Genomic DNA, 21776 nt, shown 5'->3' on the forward strand with positions numbered 1-21776 from the left:
CAGTTGTGTCGAATAGTATGCACTTATGGGAGTTATATGGTACGTCTAAATTACTGTCTTTTGCAGACAGCAAGATATATGCTATAGGCTAGTTAACCTTAGCATAGCTTTCCATCACTTTTTATTAACTTGAAACTCCTCAAATACATTTGGGCACCCAAATAGAAAAATAGTGAGACTGCTGCTGAGCCATTTCTTGGTCCTCCACCAGTCAAAAAAAAAAAAACCTTCAAGTTATTTGTGGAAGAATTTTACAGTCAGTGGTGCTGCAGATAAAACAAAGTGATACTGTATGTAATGTGAGCAAAAGTGAAATCAGCAGAGGCAGAGATATTAATCATCTGTCAACATCTTCTATGCATAATCATTCATTCATTTCTTTTCGGCCAAGTCCCTTTATTAATCTGGGGTTGCCACAGTGGAATGAACCACCAATTTATCCAGCATGTTTTACGCAGTGGATGCCCTTCCAGCTGCTACCCAGCACTGGGAAAAATCCATACACTCTCTTTCACACACATACAATAGGGACAATTTAGCTTACCCAATTCACCTGTATTGCATGTGTTTGGACTGTGGGGGAAACCGGAGCACCCGGAGGAAACCCACGCCAACAAGCAAGTCAGTTTCAAACATAAAAAAAGTAAAAAAACAAAGAAACTTTGTGTCTGTTTTGTGGCAGGCAGATGACAATAGCAGGGCTGTATCTTTTAGTATTATATAGAATACTTTTGTTCTGCCAGATCTTCCAGTCAGGGGTTTATTTAGTTTTGTTTAGTTCATTTTAGTTTTTGGTATTCTGTGCATTGGAAAGAAGTTCTTTCCGAAGAAGTTTTTTGAAGTATTATTTGTTTTATTCTGTCTATTCAGTGTCCTTCAACAAGAACGGTGGTGGTGGGGTTCATAATATTCACAATGGGATTTTATTAGTTGTTGGTTTAACCATGGATGAGATAATGGCTGTTATGTTATTTTCTTTTCAATGACATTTCTTGTCACATGTTCAAAAACAACAACCAATATTGCATATCTATAATTTATATAATGGGTATAATTAAACAATACTTTCACTATAACGTAAATTAGAAGTGTAATAAAAAAATATATATTTTTATATTTTTACGCCATTTTGAATTTTACAAATACAAATACTTTTACCCCCTCAACAAATACAAATATAGATACAAATAACGGCTGCTCTGCACATCCCTAATATATATATATATATATATATATATATATATATATATATATATATATATATATATATATATATATATATATATATATATATATATATATAAAAGTTTCATACATGTTTGAAGTATAGTATAGGTTTATATGCGTGTAATTTATAGGTGTATATGCACGTGTTAATAATCGAAGTTTGATTGAAATCCTACACGGAGGGCGTAGTTTCATCTTGATCAGGCTCATTATCTGATTTACTCTGGTTTAAAAAAAATGTATATGTATGCTTGACTGCCTTTGGCATTTTTGAAAATACATACGTTATTTAGTAGGCCACAATTTCATTATTTATTTTCACTGCTCACTGCGCGCAAAACAATAATCAATGAGAGTGATTGTAGACGCAATAAAGCTGTGTGACTAAACGTAGGCAAGTAACTACATTAGTGTATGCGTGCATACACAATGCACTTCACCATTGTTGCCAGATCGGGCAGTTTTGAATTTGATTGGGCGGTTGTTTTTGCATTTCGGCGGGTTTTGGATAGTTTTTGGGCTGGACTCAGTAAGCAACATCTGGCAACACTGCACACAGCTTTGCTAACAGCTGTTTTTCACTCTGACTCATTGACAGTCTCTCTCTCACATAAACACACATGCAGGTATTTACCATGCACAAGGTTTTTTTTTAGCTTTCGCTCAATTTGTACTTTGGCACAAAAGCTGCATGGTGGGTTTTGCCATAGGATCCCGACCACTGTTCTATCGGGTGGAACAGATTTGACATGTCCCCGCTGCTAGTCGGCACTTTTTTCTCTCTCTCATCAACTAATTTGTCTGTATTCTTACTCGTGGAAGCTTGTTCAGACACATCTGTATTCAGGGCACTCATTTTGTAGCTTAAACTTTCTGCGAGACTGCGACGAAGTGAACTGATGAGCACTGGCAGCTGCGAGTCTGTGATGTACAACATCATGCAAGTGACATGATCACGCTCTTTACGGCTGAGCACTGAAAGTCATTTAGTGACAATGATACAATGTATAAGATCTTACATATATTAAAATATACATATGCAAATTTATATTGAAATACAAGAAATGGGTTTAAAAATCATATGATCGTTATTGAAAAAAATTCTATCGCAATATATATATATTGATTTTGAATTATTTTCAATGATATTGAATTGCTCTTTGCAACAGTAGAGGGACTAACTAATCAGAAAGGCAATCAGCTCATCCAATCAACCAAGTTGTGCCAACATCAGACAGGCTCAACCACAACTTAAGAAAACAGACATCATGTCTGATTTCAAGACAGCTGATAGTAAAATCTTGAAGGAGAGATTATGAAAACATCAACCTGCAGTCATGACACACTCCACACATCAGTTGTTCAAAATGGCGTCAAACGGTTTAGAAATGGACCTCCTAAAAATGTTGAATTCTCCAATTCTTTTAGGGACTTTTCCCAAACTCCCTTAATAAAAAACCCTAACCCCTCTTAATAAAAGAGCAACCTGGATAACACCAGATTAGGGGTGCTTTCACACCTACCTTATTTAGTTTGGTTGAATCGCACCAAAGTTCGTTTTCCCTCTTGGTGCGGTTCATTTGAGCAGATGCGAATGCAGCAATCGTACTCGAGTGCGCAGCAAAAACGTACCGAGACCTGCTTGAAGAGGTGGTCTCGGTACGCTTTTAAACGAACCCTGGAGCGATTCGTTTGTGGTAAGAATATGATCCGTACTAAAACAGGTCCAACCAAAAAAAGTACTGCGCCTTTTGGACTAATCCAGCTGCCGTAGGCCGGGATATGGAGGAAAAATATTTGTTGACAGCACTTTACCAATAGAGAAAGAAAGAGAGAGAGAGAGAGAGAGAGAGAGAGAGAGAGAGAGAGAGAGAGAGAGAGAGAGACTAAACAAGTCTACAGACCAAGACCTACTTAATAATATAAAAGACATAGATATAGTCATATTTATTGAGACCTGGTGTCGGAGTAATGAGAACATACACTGTCCAAGAGGATACAGAGAGATCATTGTACCCTCAGTCAAACACTACCACATCAAATGTGGCCGTGATTCAGGTGGCATTCTTATATGGCACAAAGTTAATCTAAAACATCTGATTAAAGTCATTAAAACTGAAAATTCACTAATTTGGCTTGAATTAAAATCGATCCTGCCACAGAGTAACCTTTACCTATGTGCTGTATATATCCCACCCCATGACTCTCCTTATCATAAAGAAGACTGCTTTCAGCAGCTGCAGAGAGACGTCCTGCACTACCAGTCCAGAGGACACACTCTCATATGTAGAGATATAAATGCAAGGACAGGAAGAGAAATTGATTACATAAATATTGTTGATAATGATCATATATCTGAGAACATGTCTTACTCATCATCTGTCATTACTCCGAGAACCAGTTGTGATAACTTTATTAATGTAAACGGGAAACAATTACTTAAACTTTGCAAAAGTCTAGGTTTATATATTATAAATGGTAGAACCAAAGGAGATTCTTTCGGTAGACCTACATATTGCTCCAAATTAGGAGCAAGCGTAGTTGATTATTCAATGACAGACATTGACCCGTATTTTATTAATGCCTTTACAGTTAGACCTCAATGCCCAATTTCTGACCATTGCCAAACAGTCCTCTACCTGAAGCAGTCATGTAACCAGCTCAATGTCCCTCCCCTTAATCAAGGAAAATTGTTCCCTTTAAAACCCAAACTCAGCTGGAGTCAGTCTGATGCAGAAATATTCAGAGAAAACATGTGCAGCTCTACAGTACACAAAATGATAAATCTCCTTATGTCCACAAATTACACACCAGATACTAATGGAATAAACTCTGCAACATCCAATCTTAATAACATAATTCAAACTTTGACAACTATATCTAACATCAAACAACAATTCAAATTTGGAAAAAAACAAACAAAAAAATATAAAGTACATTTGGTTTGATAATGAGTGCAAAAATCTCAGAAGAGACCTTCGCCAGATTGCTAACAAAAAGCATAAAGCACCAGCTGATCAAACCCTAAGACTTGCATATTCACAATGTCTGAAAAATTATAAAAAGTTGATTTGCAACAAAAGAAATCAATATTATGAGGATAAAATTAATGAAATTAATGAATCAATAGACCAAAACCATTTTTGGAATCTCTTTAAAAAATCTGGAAGAATTATTTAAAAAAATTATACCAACAGCCAGAACTCAACCAGCCTCAAACCAAAACCAAGAGTAGACTAGACGATTTAAAGAAGACAATTAAAGATTACCAAAACCCATTAGTCACAATTATATCAACAACAGAAATATCAGAACACATTAAACATCTGAAACTGAAGAAGGCTTGTGGACAGGACAACATCAGTAATGAAATGCTAAAACTCAGCAGCCCTGACATAATTCGGGCTCTTGCCAAACTATTCAACCTGATCCTATCCTCTGGTGACATCCCTGAGACATGGTCTGAAGGACTGATCACACCTATACATAAAAACGGGGATACATTCGACCCCAATAATTATCGTGGCATTTGTGTTGGCAACAACTTAGCAAAACTATTTTGCAATATTATTAACAACCGGATAGTGACATTCATCACAAAACATAACATCCTAAGCAAATCACAAATTGGCTTCTAACCAAAACAACAGACATCTGACCATATTTACTCCCTTCATACTTTAATAAATAAAAACATAAAGAACAAACAAAGAAAGATTTTCTCTTGTTTTGTTGATTTTAAAAAAGCTTTTGATTCTATTTGGCATGACGGACTATTATACAAATTGTTGCAAATTGGCATTGGTGGAAAAGTATATAGCATTATAGAAGCCATGTATAAGAAAAGTAAATGCGCTGTAAAAGTTGGAAATATGAGAACAGAGTTTGTCCAGCAGAGTCGAGGGGTGCGGCAGGGTTGCAGCCTGAGCCCAACTCTGTTTAACATCTACATTAATGATCTGGCAGACATTCTAGACGGCTCCGACTGCATCCCCAGCCTCACTCTGCTTGACTCCAAAGTAAAGTGCCTGCTGTATGCGGATGACCTGGTGCTGCTGTCTCCCACAGCAGAGGGTCTCCAACACAGCCTGACTCTGTTGGAGCAGTACTGTGAGGAATGGGCACTGACGGTTGTTACACAGTGTTATAGCATACATTGACCTGTATCCGGTGGGGACGCTGTCCTGCGGGATGCTAGGCTGTTGTTGCGGGAGACTACCACGCAATAAAGGCAGTTCTAGTTCAGCTCATGTCTGTTTTATTGTATAGAACACAAACATGGTGTCAGAAGTGCAATAAATTCTGAATACATCCATGAACAGCATTCCAGCACCTGAGGGCATGCGGATGTCCGGGGATATATCAAAGAATTGGGACATTTTCAGAGCGGAATACGAGGACTATGAGCTAGCAACTGGATTAATTGAGAAACCCAGCGAGGTGAGAGCAGCAGCACTACGCCGCCTTTTGGGCAACGAATGTCGGCACGTCTACAATCATAATATCGTGTTGACTGAGGAACAAACTAAAGATCCGAAGGCCATACTCGATGCCCTGGGGGCCTACTTCAAGCCTGCAAAAAACGTGATCTACGAGAGATACATGTTCGGGTGCTGCAAACAAGAAGTGAATGAGCCTATTGACAGTTTTCTCACAAAGCTGCGGGAGCGAGCATCAACCTGCGACTACAAAGAACTCAAAGACGAAATGATTCGTGATAGACTTGTCTTGGGTATTACTAATGAGAACACCAGGCGGCGCCTATTGCGTGAACGTGAGCTGACCTTGTCACAAAGCGTGGAAATATGCCGATTAGCAGAAGTGACAGAGCAACGTGTTAAAACAATTGACAGCTCAATCACTGACAGTGTGAACGTTGCAGTAGCACAGAGAATGAAAGGCAAGGACGGTGAAAATGAGCAAGCATTCCGTAATGCATTTTGTAAGTATTGTGGGGGAGGTCACACGAAAGGCAAAGACCTGTGCCCCGCGTATGGGAAGACCTGTCGATCATGTGGTGTATTAAATCACTTCGCTAAAGTGTGTAGGGCACGACAGAGAGCCTACAGTTCAGGCAGAGTCAACGTAGTAACGGATGATGCTCGAGACGAGCAAGCGCCATACAATGAGGGTCGGCTTTTCACTGCAGAGGAATGCGTTGACACTGTAAAGTGTCCAGGTCCAAAATGGTTTGTGAACTTAACTATTAATAAACAAAAGCAGGCCTGTCAGCTAGATACAGGCGCTACTTGTAACGTTATGAGCAGAATAATCAAAGAGAAACTGGACTATAAATGCCCCTTGCAGCCAAGCACGACAAAGCTGAAATTATATTCGGGCGCGACAATGCTTTCTCTGGGACGATTCCACACAGAATGCACAGTAAAAGGCACCAAACACATGTTGATTTTCGAGATAGTAGAAGCCAATCAGGATCCACTACTTTCGGGTGACACATGCCAGCGGCTAGGGCTCATGAAACTCACCATCCCGAGGAGCTTCACAAAATTGTTGATTGCCCAGATATACCCCTCACAAAGCAACAGTTAATTTGCAGTTACAAGGATGTGTTTAATGACCCAGTCAAGTCTGTGCCGGGTGAGGTTCGATTCGTGCTGGACAACAGTGTTTCGCCAGTGCAATGCGCGCCACGGAACGTACCGGTGGCCGTAAAAGCCAGAGTTAAAGAGCAGCTTTACAAGCATATCAGAGAGGGACACATCACATCGGTCACCGAACCCACTCCATGGATCAGCAACATGGTAGTTATAGCGAAGCCTCACAAATTGAGAATTTGCATAGATCCAAAACAGCTGAACCAAGCACTGCAGAGATCTCACTACCACATGCCGACACTCGAGGACATCCTGTACAAATTACCAAAAGCACGTCTGTTTATGCTGGTGGACGTTCGGGATGCCTTTTTACACTGCAGATTGGACAATAACAGCAGTTTAATGACAACTTTCTGGACGCCATGGGGGCGTATGAGATGGTGCAAACTGCCTTTCGGCGTCTCGGTGGCGCCCGAGATCTATCAACGCAAGCAACATGAACTGCTAATGGGACTCCGAGGCATAGAGCCCATTGCGGATGACATACTGGTAGTTGGCTGCGGTGACTCGGATGCAGAAGCAGAGTCGGATCATGACAAAAATCTCCGCGCACTAATGGAACACTGCAGAGCCGTGAAGCTCCGACTGAGCGAGAAAAAACTTCAATTGAAACTGAAAGCAGTGCATTTCCACGGGCAAATATTATCAGCCGAAGGCTTACGCATCGACCCGGAAAAAACGAAAGCGGTCCTGGCAATGCCGACGCCTCAGGATGTGAAGGCTGTCCAACGGTTCATTGGCTTTGTAACATATCTGGCCAAATTTCTCCCACGGCTCTCAGATGTGTGCGAGCCTCTGCGCAGACTGCTGGACAAAGGCGTGGCGTGGCACTGGTTACCCAAACATGACGAGGCTGTCCAAGAGATAATACGTATGGTTTCTGACACACCCGTGTTAAAGTACTATGACAATGATAAGCCAGTGACAATCCAAAGCGACGCCAGCAAAAACGGTCTGGGCTGTTGTCTGCTGCAGCAGGGACAACCTGTGGCATTTGCCTCGCGGGCACTCACTAGTACGGAGCAGAACTATGCCCAAATCGAAAAGGAATGCCTGAGCATAGTATTCGCATGTCAAAGGTTTCATCACTTCCTTTATGGCAGGGAGTCAATCACAACTGAGACCGACCATAAGCCCCTCACGACAATTTGTAAAAAAAAAATCACTCTTTAAGTGCGCCCAAACGTTTCCAAAGCATGATGTTGCAACTACAAAACTATAACCTGAATGTCGTGTACAAGCCCGGCCCTGAGATGTACATAAGTGACACGCTGAGCAGAGCGGCGCTTCACAAAACGGTGTCCAACGAGCCTGGACTACTGTCACAGACGGTGAACGCCACGGACAGCTATGAGGCCGCGTTAACAATTGTAGATCAAGCGCTTCACCTCAACGTGACTGACGCCAGCCTTCGTAAAATTGTTAAAGAGACAAAATTGGACGGCACATTGCAGGAACTGGCGAATATAGTTTTACCAGGCTGGCCAGAGCGCAAAGAGGATGTGCCACTCTCAGTACGCGAGTACTGGGCATTGAGAGATGAACTGAACATTCAGAATGGCGTACTGTTCAGAGGTCAGTGCGTTATTATACCTAAAGCACTGAGAGCCGAAATGTTGACTCGCATTCACGCAACTCATATCGGAGGTGAGGCCTGTTACAGACTGGCGAAGGAAACACTGTTCTGGCCGAATATGAGGAGCGAAATAAAGGATTATGTGACTAACTGCGCTGCATGTAACGAGTACGCACACAGACAACAAAAGGAAACAATGATGTCTCACGAGATCCCGGTCCGCCCCTGGCAAATTGTGAGTATGGACCTGTATGCGTACAGTGGTAAAGACTTTCTTATCATTGTGGACCACTACTCGGATTACTGGGAAATCGATCAGTTACCAGACTTGACAGCAGACACGGTCATCACGCGTTGCAAAGTTCAATTTGCACGTCACGGGCAGCCGGATAAAGTAATCACTGATAACGGACCGCAATTTGATTGTGAATCTTTCAGATGTTTTGCAAGACAGTGGGGGTTCGCTCATGTAACATCCTCACCTCAGCACCCACAGTCTAATGGAAAGTCTGAGTCCGCAGTGAAGATTGTAAAATCCATATGTAAGAGAGCAAAACTCGATGGGTCAGACCCATGGCTTGCAATTCTACACTGGCGAAACACAACGACAGAGGGATTAGACAGCAGTCCCGCGCAACGACTCATGTCCCGTAGACTTAGGACGGGACTTCCGATGGCAAACAGTCTGCTTATTCGAAACGTGGTGGAGGGAGTTTCAGAGAAACTGAGATGGAAACGGCGAATATCTAAATTCCAGTACGACTTAAGAGCCAAAGACCTCCCAGAGCTTAATGTTGGCGAATACATCAGAATGAAACCCCTACCTGGAGACCGCATGGGCCGGTGGCGGAGAGGCCAATGTTTAGGAAAGGTGAATCCGCGATCTTATGTAGTTGATGTTGAGGGCACATGGTACAGGCGCAACCGCGTGGATTTGCGAAGAGCTGAGCGTTTTGACCAGTTTAATCATCAAGAGGCAGAATCAAAGGAGAACAGCCAGGGCACTACCGGCGACAGTGAAATAATAATCACAAGAGGGGAGAACACATCAGATATTATAGACTGTGAACCAGAGCAAGCTCAGGACCAAAGACTGATAGTGACCAACAAACTGTCACCACGGGGAGCGCCGATCATCACTCGCAGTGGCCGTCAGTCACAGCTATTAGGCTAGCATCAAAGGAAAGTTTAAAAAAAAAAAAAAAAAAAAAAAAAAAAAAACATTTAACGTTATTCGTTAGGTGGTGTTTGATAACCTATTGTTTCTGTCAAATTTGAGTGTTTGGGGCTCTCTGTGAAGTTAAGCGCCTCTCTAAAGAAAGGGAGATGTTACACAGTGTAATAGCATACATTGACCTGTATCCGGTGGGGACGCTGTCCTGCGGGATGCTAGGCTGTTGTTGCGGGAGACTACCATGCAATAAAGGCAGTTCTAGTTCAGCTCATGTCTGTTTTATTGTATAGAACACAAACAACGGTCCACCTGGACAAAACCAAAGTCATGGTGTTCCAGAAGAAGGCCAGATCTCAGGGACACAAATATCAATTCACATACAGAGGAGAAGCTCTAGAGCATTGTAGCAGTTACTCTTACCTTGGCATCCAGATCTCTGCCTCTGGGGGCTTCAGTCTCGCTGTCAAGACCCTGAGCGAGAGGGCTCGCAGAGCATTCTATGCCATAAAGTCACGCTTTGGCCAATTACAGTTACCAACTAAAACATGGATTAAATTATATCACGCTATTATCAAACCTATCTTATTATATGGGAGTGAAATTTGGGCACCAGTATTAAATTTTGAAAATTGGAATAAAAGTTTAATCGAACAAACACAATTAGAATTTGCTAAAAACATATTACATATCCACACAAACACGTCTAACATTGCCTGCAGGGCTGAACTGGGTTTATACCCGCTAAACTTGGAGATTCAGAAACGAGCTGTTCAGTTCTGGCTGCACCTGCATCAGTCGGACCCCCAGTCTGTCCAATATAAATCCCTTCTGGCTAATGAAAAACCTACAGCGTCTCATCCTCTAAACACACTGGTATCTGAGCTACTGAGCTACAAACCGAACCCGTCCCCAAACAAAACCTTCACAAACAAATTGACAAAACATTAAAATATAACAATGATGAAAAACTAAAAACTGAATTCAACCTCCAGACTAAACTTAAATGTTATTCGGCCCTAAATAGAACCACACAGTTGGCAAATTATTTATCATTAAAACAATTAAAAGAAAAACACATTCTTTCTAAATATCGCCTCTGTGATCATGACCTAGAAATAGAAAAAGGCAGACATAAAAAATCCTGGACTCCTAAGGAAAAGAGAATATGTAAACAGTGTGACACAAACCAAATAGAGGATGAGACACACTTCCTTCTGTTTTGCCCCAAATACACCACGACAAGAGAAATATTTTTCCCCCAAATTTGAAACATTGATCAGTTCATTTTTTAATTTAAATGACTCAGAAAAACTTTACCATATACTCGGAGAGGACGAATTGACATTTAGACTAGCTGCAAAATATGTATATACCCTACACACCATAAGAAATGGTTAATGTTAACTCATGTATCTTATTTAAATAATTTAAACTTTTTATTATTAATATTATTATTATTATTATTATTATTATTATTATTATATTTATCAAATGTATTGGGTTTTGTGTGTGTGTGTGTGTGTGTGTCATTATATCTTATCTGTATTACTATTAATTTTTCAATGGTTTTAATATGTTTAATATTTGAAGTGCTTTGGCAATACTGTACTTAATGTCATGCCAATAAAGCAACTTGAACTTGAACTTGAGAGAGAGAGAGAAAGAGAGAGAGAGAGAGAGGAGAAAATATTACCTGATGGATTGTAGGTAATATTTCTGCAAGATGACCATGTCGCATTTTAGCTAAATTAATTCACACCTCCTCCTGAAGTGACGAGTGATGCATTAAAACACTGCGCGACAGCTTCATTTTCGAAATGTAAAGTTTGTCTAAAGCAGGGATACAATCAGTCAGCGTTGTCGTACATCCATAGTAAAAACGACATTTTGTGTCTGCCGGTTTTGTTTACTTGCAGGAGTTCATTGCCATTTTCCTGCACTTGAATTCTAACCAATCAATAAGCAGTTTAGGAACTACGTTCAACAATATCTGGCCAATGAGAGATTTGTATTTTGTCAGATTACTGCAGTTTGGTTCGTTTTAACTAGTTCGGACCAAAGCCAGCAGTGTGGAGTGAAAACGACCCAAAGACGGCAGAAAATCTAACAATGTATCATTTATAGCCCATGGTCCGGACTAAATGAAGCAAACTACAGATGTGAAAACACCCTTAAGCAGCTACAGGCTGATTTCAAATCTAAATCAAAAGACAGTTGCTGCTCATCCAGAATGCTGCTGCCAGCATTCTGACCAGAACCAGAAAATCAGAGAATATCACACATGTACGCAGGTAAAGACACTGGCTCCTAGTAACGTTCACAATAGATTTTAAAGTATTATTACTTGCCTAAAAATCTGTAAAAGGCCTAGGACTTCAATACATTACAGATATACGCACTGAATACACTAACAGGTCACTCAGATCATTAGGATAAAGTAAATTAGAAATTCTAAAGGTTTAGTCAAAGCAGGTTGAATCTGTTTTTAGCTACTATGCCCCCACTGCTGGAATCAACTTCCAGAAATGATCAGATGTGCTCCAACATTAGGCACATTCAAATAAAGACTAAAAACAAATCTGTTTAGCTGTCCTGTTTACTAAATGAGCACTGTGCAACATTTTTATTCTTTGTTTCTTCTATTCTTGTTTATGTAATGCACCTTGGATTACCATTGTGTATAAATTGTGTTATAAATAAATTCCCTTGCCTATCGAATCAATGTCCTATCTGCCTTTTTAAAAATGTTTTTAGTGATCTCTGACAGATGTTGGAACAACAATTATTGGGAAAAGTGCTTTACAAATAAAATTGAACTGAATTAAATGTTGTCAGTCAGTGATATCATTAGCCTCATTTCCACTGTTGGGCTAGTGTGATAAGGCAGATAAGCACACCATTGCATCATCACGAGAGCATTAAGATATGCGCTGTGCAGGACAGAAAAAAGGTAGCCTAGTTTCCGCTTTCAGTCACCCAAAAAAATGCTCTGTTTGCACGAATTGATTAATATCATCGTATCCAAACACTTTATAAATAATATTTCAAACCTTCTCCGCTGTTTTTTGATTTTAGAAAATAGGCTATCTAAAATCTTTTTTCAGGTCTTTGTAAAATGGAAGTTATATATGGCTTTAAAACGGTTTGATTTGTGTATTGTATATACCTAAATTGTTATAGCTAGCTTTTGTTTGTTTTATATTGTTTTATTTAATGTGATTTTATTATATCCGATATTTGTAATTCTTTAAATTATTCTTTAAATTAAGAAAGCCCCTATTTGGCCCAATTAGGCCCCGGAAGTGACAGTGTAAACACAACTGGCATTGGCTCACTCAGTTTAGGCGCGATAGTGGTAACGCAGCTACTGTCAAGTTATCAGTAGTGCTAACAAAGTTATACTGAACTTATGTTTAGATTGGCCTACACTTTTAATTTTTTTTTAATGCCAGATGCTCTGGTTTCCACTAATGCCAGTAAAATGGGCATGCAAGCATCATTACTGGACAATTGAGCATTAGCTGGTGTCCTGGTGTGATAGATAAAGTTTTCTTTTAAATGAGTTGGATGGCCAGATGTGTGCAATAACAATTGTGGGTGTTACCTTAAATGTATGTAATCTTATTTTTTATTCAAAAGTGTTCAATATTAATAGTGTCAGTAGTTCTCAATCCCAGTTCTTGTCCACCATTCTGCATATATTGCATGTATCTGTTATTTAACACACCCTATTCTGATAACCAGCGCATATTCTCTGCTCCACTGTTCCCTAAAGGAGCATGAGAAATGTTTACTTGACTTTGAAATGTTCATTCATGGGTTTGCACAACACAGCCAACAGCGTTATCTCACACATATGACGCTATCGAAGTGTGAAGTTTGCCATATCACACACTAAAAAGGCAATTGAATGAAACAAATGCTTTCTCTTTGAAATGGAACCATGGCAGAACATCCTGTGGAACCCACTTTGTATGGACACAATAGAGCAAACATCTGAAGTGATGAGTGAAACATAAAACATGTGAAGAGCAGAGGAATGCAAAGACTGGAATTGCCAAACTTACCTATTTATACAAAATACTCTCAAGGTTAATCAAAAAGCTCTACCAGTTGTGCAATATAATTATATCCAGTTCAGTTTTTGTCTTTAATTTGACATTTGTGTGTATTGTACCTGTGCGTGTAGGTTGGTGAGTGTTCAGAAACATCTGGAGGGAACACACAGTGATGAATGGGGCTTTCCGAGTATGACTGAATGTTGCTTATGTCTGCATCTCTCTCCCATCTCTCTCTTGGAGGAGTACTGGTTGATAAGGACGACTCAGAGACAGGGGTCTTAAACAGCAGACTGAGAGAGGATATAAAATTCCAACTACCATAAAAAAGGGACTGTTGGGGGAGGAGAAAGAAAAAAAAACATTGTTAAAAAACAATCATTCTGCTTAGAATTCCCTAAATGTACTATAAAATTTATTTATAGTCTTTTTAGGTATTTAATCAAATATTTTGCCATGCAAAGACTTAAGATTTTAAGACTCAAAATGAAGACTACACATTAACATCATAATGACTTTTTTCTGGGACAGCGGTCGGGTGGGCAGTAGTTGTATTAATATAGAACTAGGAAAATCCGCACAAACAAATGGGAAAGTTCACATTTGCTGTTTAGTACAAGGCAAGTACTGATGCCCAGTCCTGTTCCTAAAGACCTACCTGAATGCAGAATTCAGATCGATCTGTATATACACAGTATTAACGCAAACATAAAGTATATTGCTGATTCATTTTATTATTTATTTATACATTATATATATATATATATATATATATATATATATATATATATTTATATATATATATATATATATATATATATATATATATATATATATATATATATATATATATTTATATTTATATATATATATATATATATATATATATATATATATATATATATATATATATATATATATATATATATATGTGAGTATTGGGCGGGGTTTGCGTGACACGCTGCAAGCTACTAGCCCAACAGTGGAAACGCAACATGATTTGGGCCTCACTGCTCATGCTCCCGGGCAATTGACATGGCTTGGCCCGATAAAAGCCCTGGCTCACACTGGACCGACAGTGAAAATGTGACTAATGGTGACAGCAACAAAGATCTTGGGCTGTGGACTGTGTATTGTTCTCTGATGAGTCCACCTTCATCACATCCAGGAGAGTTAGGGTGTAGGAAAGCCCCAAACGTTTTATGCACATGAATTTGGCTATGCATATCTGTATCTCATCATTAAGACTAATCAACATGCATATGACTTACCTTTAACTATGTACTATGGGCCTCATTCATGAAAAAAAAAATTTAATATCAGAGCATATTGTGAAAAAATTTACATAAAGCAGACCTTGAAAACTGTCCTCCAAATTTATAAAGGCTCTGTATCCATCATATTTGTTAGTTAAACGTGTATGTTAATGAATTCCAGCCTTTTATAAATAGGGTGTGCATGTATAATTCCTGCCTATAAATTATATGACAGTGATGAGTGCTATGTTTTAACTAAAGACTTATTCCCTTTATTTAGTGCAATCCTTTACTTTAGTCCTTTATTTAGTCAGTGCAATAGCCTAGCGGTTGGCGCGCTGGCATATGGTGCAGTAGCACTTCAGGGTGTCCTGAGTTCGAATCCCGGCTCAAGGACATTTCCCGTCCCAACTCCTCCTCCATGCCAAAGAGGGAAGAAATCACTTTCGCGAACGCTCACGCTCAATCTGCCCAGTTGGTGGAATGAAATCTAACTGCATCAGAACAGCAGAGTCACTCGCTACTTTCAAGAAACGACTAAAAACTCAACTATTTAGTCTCCACTTCACTTCCTAATCTGCAATTGCCTCTCTGAATATCACACTAACTGTACCAAAAAAAAAAAAAAAAAATACTAATACTACTAATACTTCCCTTCTCAGACTTTACAGACCTGAAACTTGCCTATAGCACTTATTCATTGTTGCTCTTAGTTGTGTAAATTGCTTCCTTGTCCTCATTTGTAAGTCGCTTTGGATAAAAGCGTCTGCTAAATGACTAAATGTAAATTTACCAGGGATCGCCACAGCGGAATGAACCACCAACTTATCCAGCATATGTTGTTTACACAGCGGATGCCCTTTCAGCTGCAACCCAACACTGGGCAACACCCATATACTCTTGCATTCACACAAATACTCTACGGCCAATTTAGTTTATTCAATTCACCTGTAGCACATGTCTTTGGACTGTGGGGGAAACCAGAGCACCCAGAACATGCAAACTCCACTCACAAATGCCAACTGACTGAGCCGGGGCTTGAACTAGCAACCTTCTTGCTGCGAGGTGATTGTGTTACCCACTGACGCCCCACTCAGTGTAATCAGTTTTCCAAAAAGAACACAGATGTTTTACACTACATTCACACATAGTCAGTAGCACGTGAAAAACAGCATGTTAAATTTTAAACTTTAGCCATTTTTACAGAGTAAAAACTGAATTTACATTAAAAAAAATACATTACATAAAAAAACTGAATTTACATTACTTACTAATTACAGAAATAACAATTTGTAATAACGCATCTCACACACTGTAATATATAATAAATAATAGATTAATCCTAATGGCTTTTTTACTTTAACATTTTCTGAGTATATTTATTGTTGGCAAAAAAAATGTTGGACTACCTGACTCCACTGAAATAAGGTCAGGAAGCTCTCAATGATGCAAAGATAAAGATGCCGTTTCCACTTGTGTTTGCGTACAAAGGGCAAAGAGAGCAGCTGCTGTGCAGTGGCTCTGTTGCAGGGTTCTGGGGTTAGCATAAGTCGTAGTATATACAGCATTTCTTCAGAAAGCACTGAAACATAAACACAAATGCTAGCATGTTAGGTCCATTGAACTAGGCAGGGCTCTATCTTAACGATATAAGTACAAAGTCTAAAGCACATGGCACAAAAGCATTAAGGGCATATCCAAATCCACTTTTGCTATTTTAAGGATGGAAAGATATAGTTTGTGTCCCAGCACATGGTCTTAAAGGGTTGGGCTTATTCTCTTAATGAGTGATAGGTGTGTTTTGAGTTTAACGTCCATTAAACCACCCTCATCTCCCTTTTCCCTTTAAGATTCAGTTGCATCGAACTATGGTGCAAAAACTGAATGCTTCACTAGTGAGAAAACAGATAATCTGCAGCAAGGATTTAGAACGAGCCTCCTCCATTCAGCCTCTTTATTTTCTCTTTATTTTACGCTTAACTTTTACTTCTTTACTTACATGGAGTAAGGAAACTGTGGACTTACTCCACTGAAAACATCTTATTAGCCTGCATATTTAATTTAGCATTTGTTCCTTAAGCACAAAGATTTGTTTAAAAACTATTCAGAAATTCAGTTCTAGTTTCCAGAAAAAACAAAAAACTAATAATTAAACAATAACAACAAAGTCTGGTCAAAAAACTTGAATTAAAGTTATATTTCAACACACATTCTACTGCCCCATATGGCATAAATCTCCAAAACCGACAGGTGGACAAATCTAAACTTGTTTTTTATTTAAACAAATATAAATATGCATTATAAATACTACTAATAATTACATTATACAAATGAAAATCGTCATGACAATTCCAAACCCCCTGATGTAAAGACATGGGAGGAGGTAGTGTTTTTTATAATTATGTAGAATATAATACTTTTTGTAACATTTTAATCCTTTATTTTTTTCATATTAAAATATATTTGTGTATTACTGTACATCTTTTGTGCATTAAGCAATGTGTAAAAATTTTGAACCCACTAAGATGATCTTTAAATTACAAAAACTCTGCCCTGGACTTTTGACCAGCTTTTGTCGGTCAATGGCGCAGTGTATTTCAGTGTCCTTATAATAGAAATGTGCCAACAATATGCCTCAAGACACCTAGGTTTTGGACCAGCACACCCATGAATTCGCAAAGTGCCACAAAACGTAATTACACCTGTGCCCTCAGGAAAATAGCAACAAATCACGCTATACATACCTTGCTGTTTTACGCTAGGTATATGATAGAGCCCTCAAAATTAATTGAATCCTAATTAATCCAACAGTTAATCCTATTAGAATCTTCACTCAAAAAAAATGGTGCAGTAGGATTACAAAAGTAAATGCCAGAAAACCAAAACAAGCCAGACACAAAGCATAGGCAGCTATGTAATATACAACTCTGAAGGGTACAAATCTCTAGTAATTCAGCATACCGCCTTTTTCAAACTACACTAGTAAAGGCACAATTCTAGATACCATTCAACATGTCTCTGCCCACAAACATAGAGATATATGATCATTACCCAAACTGAGAGAGCAGGGAATAAGTGGCTGTTTAATATAGTGGGAAAAGCGTTGACATATGGCCACCATAAAACTGCTACTACAATTGTCATTCTTAACCAAACTATGCTAATCCAGGTTCCAGAAGCAATCCTTAATATTGATCATTTGGCTTCATTTTTTTTACATAATGAGACATGATATAGAAATTGAAATGATTGCCACCTTTTACTCCAGATTAATCTATTAGTGCCAAAAAGTAAGAGACACAATAAGATGTTTTGAGTTGAGGCACAATACATTTAAACGAGTTTTTTTTTTTACACCAGGGGCTCTGTAATTTTGTGGAATGGTCTTAAGAACTTCATAGCTGTTGCTCACCTATTTATTCAAAGTAAATCCTGCTAGGGCACATGCTTCCCTAAGGTATTTAATGAGCTCAAATGCATCTTTCACAGAGGCCACAGATTAGGGACAACCCTCAATGTAGAAACTATGTTTGATGATGTCAATGACTTGTGTGTTGTATCCTAATTATCAATTCCTGATTGCTTTAAATCAAAATTGGCAAAGCTGGGTGATAATATAACACCAAGATGGACAATTATACTATAAACTTTTCTTGCCATCTCTTCAGCATATTCTTCACTTAGTACATCCTCCATGAATTCTTAAATGGCCGGCCTGCTCTAGGAAGAGTCCTGGTGGTTCCAAACATCTTCCACTTAGGGATGATGGAGGCCACTGTGGTCATTGGAACTTTCAGAGCAGTAGATTTTTTTTCTGTTACCTTCCCCAGCGTTGTGCCTTGAGAAAATCCTGTCTCCTGGTTTTAGCTGGTCTATTGCACAGTTTATTTTAGTTCCTCAAAATAGCAACACACCAACAATACGCCTTAACACACCTCTTTTCTAGACGGGAACACCCGTGGGTGCATAAAGTGGCACAAATGGATTTGCTATTTAAACAACGTGGCACAAAACAGGAAAATTAGGGTTGCACTGGTCTGAAAATAGCAACACAATGTGGCAAAATCACCAGGGTGAATGAGATGCAACTTCATTAATATGCATGAGATATCTTTGCTGCTTTTTAGCTGTTACAGTGCTCAGAGACACAACTTCCAAGTTGCATTGCCAACTGTAAAATTCATTGCTTCACTAGTAGTAGTAGTAGTAGTAGAAGTAGTAGAAGTAGTAGCACTGAAGAAGTAGAAGTAATGGCACTGTAATAAAGTCTCGATACTCTACATCCTTTGACTTGAGCATGACCCCGGAAGGTACTAAATTAAGCAGGACAATATGGGAAATTATAATTTTAGAGAGGCTAAAATAAAAGTGTTTATTTTAACCTGGTAAAGCAAGCATGATTTGGCTGTAAAATTGCTCATATCTGCCAGCCTCTTCAGGTTTTTGAGCACTGCATGAATATACAATTTAAATATAATGAACTGATAAAATAATTAGCAACTTTAAGCTTTTATTTTTTTAAGTATACATGTTTTCATTAGGTATGTCAAGAGCCTGTGAAAACCCTGTTTAAAGTATAAATAATTAAATATATTACAGTATTTGATGATGGTTTACAATACCATTAGTGAATTCTTCTGGTAAGTGCCCGTTTCGGAGCAGCTGCCAGTCATCTCCTTCTTTAGGAACCTCAATGTTACAGGCCAACTCCAGGATAGAAATACCCAAACTAAAATAAGAGAAGTGAGGAAAGACACACTTTGTACGAATTAGAAAATAACTGATTTTTCTCTTATTTTTGACAACGAAAAAAAAAATCACATTTGCTAACCTAAAGATGTCTGCAGCAGTCCCATAGTCTCCTCTCAATAGCTCGGGGGCCATATATCTTGGGTCACCTTCCTGTAAATCATCTCTCTCTTTTTTCATTTCTCTCTTTTCCTCGTTTACTTGTTTTTGAGCATTTGCAGGAAGCTTGATCAACAAGCCAAAGTCTCCCAGTTTGAGCCGTCCAGACTTTGTAATGAAAAAGTTTGCGGGTTTAATGTCCAGATGAGCAAACCCACAGTCATGTAAGTGAATTAGTGCTGACAGCATGTCGCACAGGTATGCCCAAGCTCTCATCTCACCTGCCACAACACAAACCACACACTTTGCTTTAACTTCCAGCTGCTATGAAAAAAATAATAAGAATAAATAAATACATTTGTAAAAATTATGTTTGGCTGGAAAAAAAACTGAATGTTGTTTTATAGAGATGCACCGAAATGAAAATTCTGGTTAAAGCATAATGAAGCACTTGGCTGAAGATTGAATACTGTTCGTGTACCTATATATGATTGATTCTCTCGTTTTTTATGTTTTGTATTACCTTTTTGTTTTCATCACATTTTGTTTATATATGCAAAATGAAAACACGATAAAACAAAAATAAATAAACAGCTTTAAAATTTGTTCTCTGTCTGGGTGGCAATTACATGACCCCTTTCCGCTGTGGTCAACATTAAAAATGTGCTGTCATCAGCTGTTTGTTAGTTTTGTGTACCAGAATAACATCTCAATTTATGGACTTAGCATCCCATTTGATTTGCTGCTTCAATTGTTGTGTAAATGCATTTACTAAAAATAATACAATTTCAGATGCAGAGGCTTTGCTTCTTGCAGAACAAACATGCATGACAGTCACTTATTAAACTGATGTAATCCTATTTTATTTTGAATAAATGGCTAAATTTAGCTTTAAAAAGAAAACATTGTTACAGCCAAGGAGGAAAATCTAAAACTCATCAAAAGCAAACTGACATTTGATTGTTGTCAATAGATATATTGTAAAAAATCTCCTAGCTTTATAATTCCAAAAGTATTTAGAGGTTTTTGTATTTTCTTAGCTGAGAAAGCACTTTCTATTTTATAGGTTATAGTGCTATTAAACATTACTATTTAAAAATATTATAGGTTGCACATACTAAATATTATTTTTTTCAAGTTTTTGTCAGTACTGCTTGTTATGATGTGGTTCTAGTAAAAGATATTTGAAGAGTAAAATAGGTAAAGTCAAACTATGAGGTCATCAATTATTCATGCCAATTTAATTTAACAATGTTTTGCAAAATGTCTCTCAAAATGGTTTCATAACTCAAACTACTGCACTTTTAACTTGCCAGTATAACAAAATTTCAATTATAATATGAAAGTAAACAATATTTTACAAGATGCTCTAGTATTCTATTACTAGTATTCAGCTTAAATTACAATTTAAAGGCTTAACTAGGTTAATAAGGTTAAAGGCAAGTCATTGACCAATATAACAGTTATTTGATAGTGCAATAATTTTTCACAATTTTACAATTTGTAGAGTATTTTTTTTTTTTAAATGCTGACTTGGGGAGCAGGATAAGCTAAAATTTTAAAACATTTAACAATCGTACTGACCCCAAACTTGTGGACTGTAGTATATACATTTGAAGTCAGAATTATTAGCTCCCCTTTAAATGTTTTTTTCTTTTTTTTAAACATATATGATGTTTAACAGACCAATGAATTTTTTACAGAATATCTGATACTATTTTTTCTTCCGGAAAAGGTCCTATTTGTTTTATTTAGGCTGGAATAAAAGAAGTTTTATTTTTTTTAAAAACATTTTAATGTCAAAATTATTAGCCCCTTTAAGCTAATTTTTGCCCCGATTGTCTACAGAACCATCGTTATACAATAACTTGCCTAATTACCCTAACCTGCCCAGTTGATATCTAGTAAAATATTATTTACTGTCATCATGGCAAAGATAAAATATATCAGTAAATAGAAATGGAGTTATTAAAACTATCATGTTTAGAAATGTGAAGAAAAAAAATCTTCTCTCCATTAAAC

At 38.1% G+C, this 21776-nt stretch overlaps 2 protein-coding genes across 5 annotated transcripts in view; one reads left to right on the forward strand and one right to left on the reverse strand.

Annotated features, from left to right (window-relative positions):
* Nucleotides 1–21776, forward strand: part of med1 (mediator complex subunit 1) — a 700564-nt gene that overhangs the window by 366438 nt on the left and 312350 nt on the right. The gene's annotated exons all lie outside the window — the stretch shown is intronic.
* The window catches only part of pkmyt1 (protein kinase, membrane associated tyrosine/threonine 1), a 37110-nt gene that overhangs the window by 13352 nt on the left and 1982 nt on the right, over nucleotides 1–21776 (reverse strand). For 2 of the 4 annotated variants that reach the window (XM_005156122.6, NM_001098196.1), the window contains 4 exon segments: nucleotides 19738–20035; nucleotides 19529–19635; nucleotides 16316–16488; nucleotides 13770–13984 (listed from right to left, as the gene is read on the reverse strand). In XM_005156122.6, coding sequence (XP_005156179.1) covers nucleotides 13770–13984; nucleotides 16316–16488; nucleotides 19529–19635; nucleotides 19738–20035 — 793 coding nt within the window. 4 annotated transcript variants of the gene reach the window in all.

The sequence above is a fragment of the Danio rerio genome, chromosome 12 (assembly GCF_049306965.1).
Source record: "Danio rerio strain Tuebingen ecotype United States chromosome 12, GRCz12tu, whole genome shotgun sequence".
Lineage (NCBI taxonomy): Eukaryota > Metazoa > Chordata > Actinopteri > Cypriniformes > Danionidae > Danio > Danio rerio.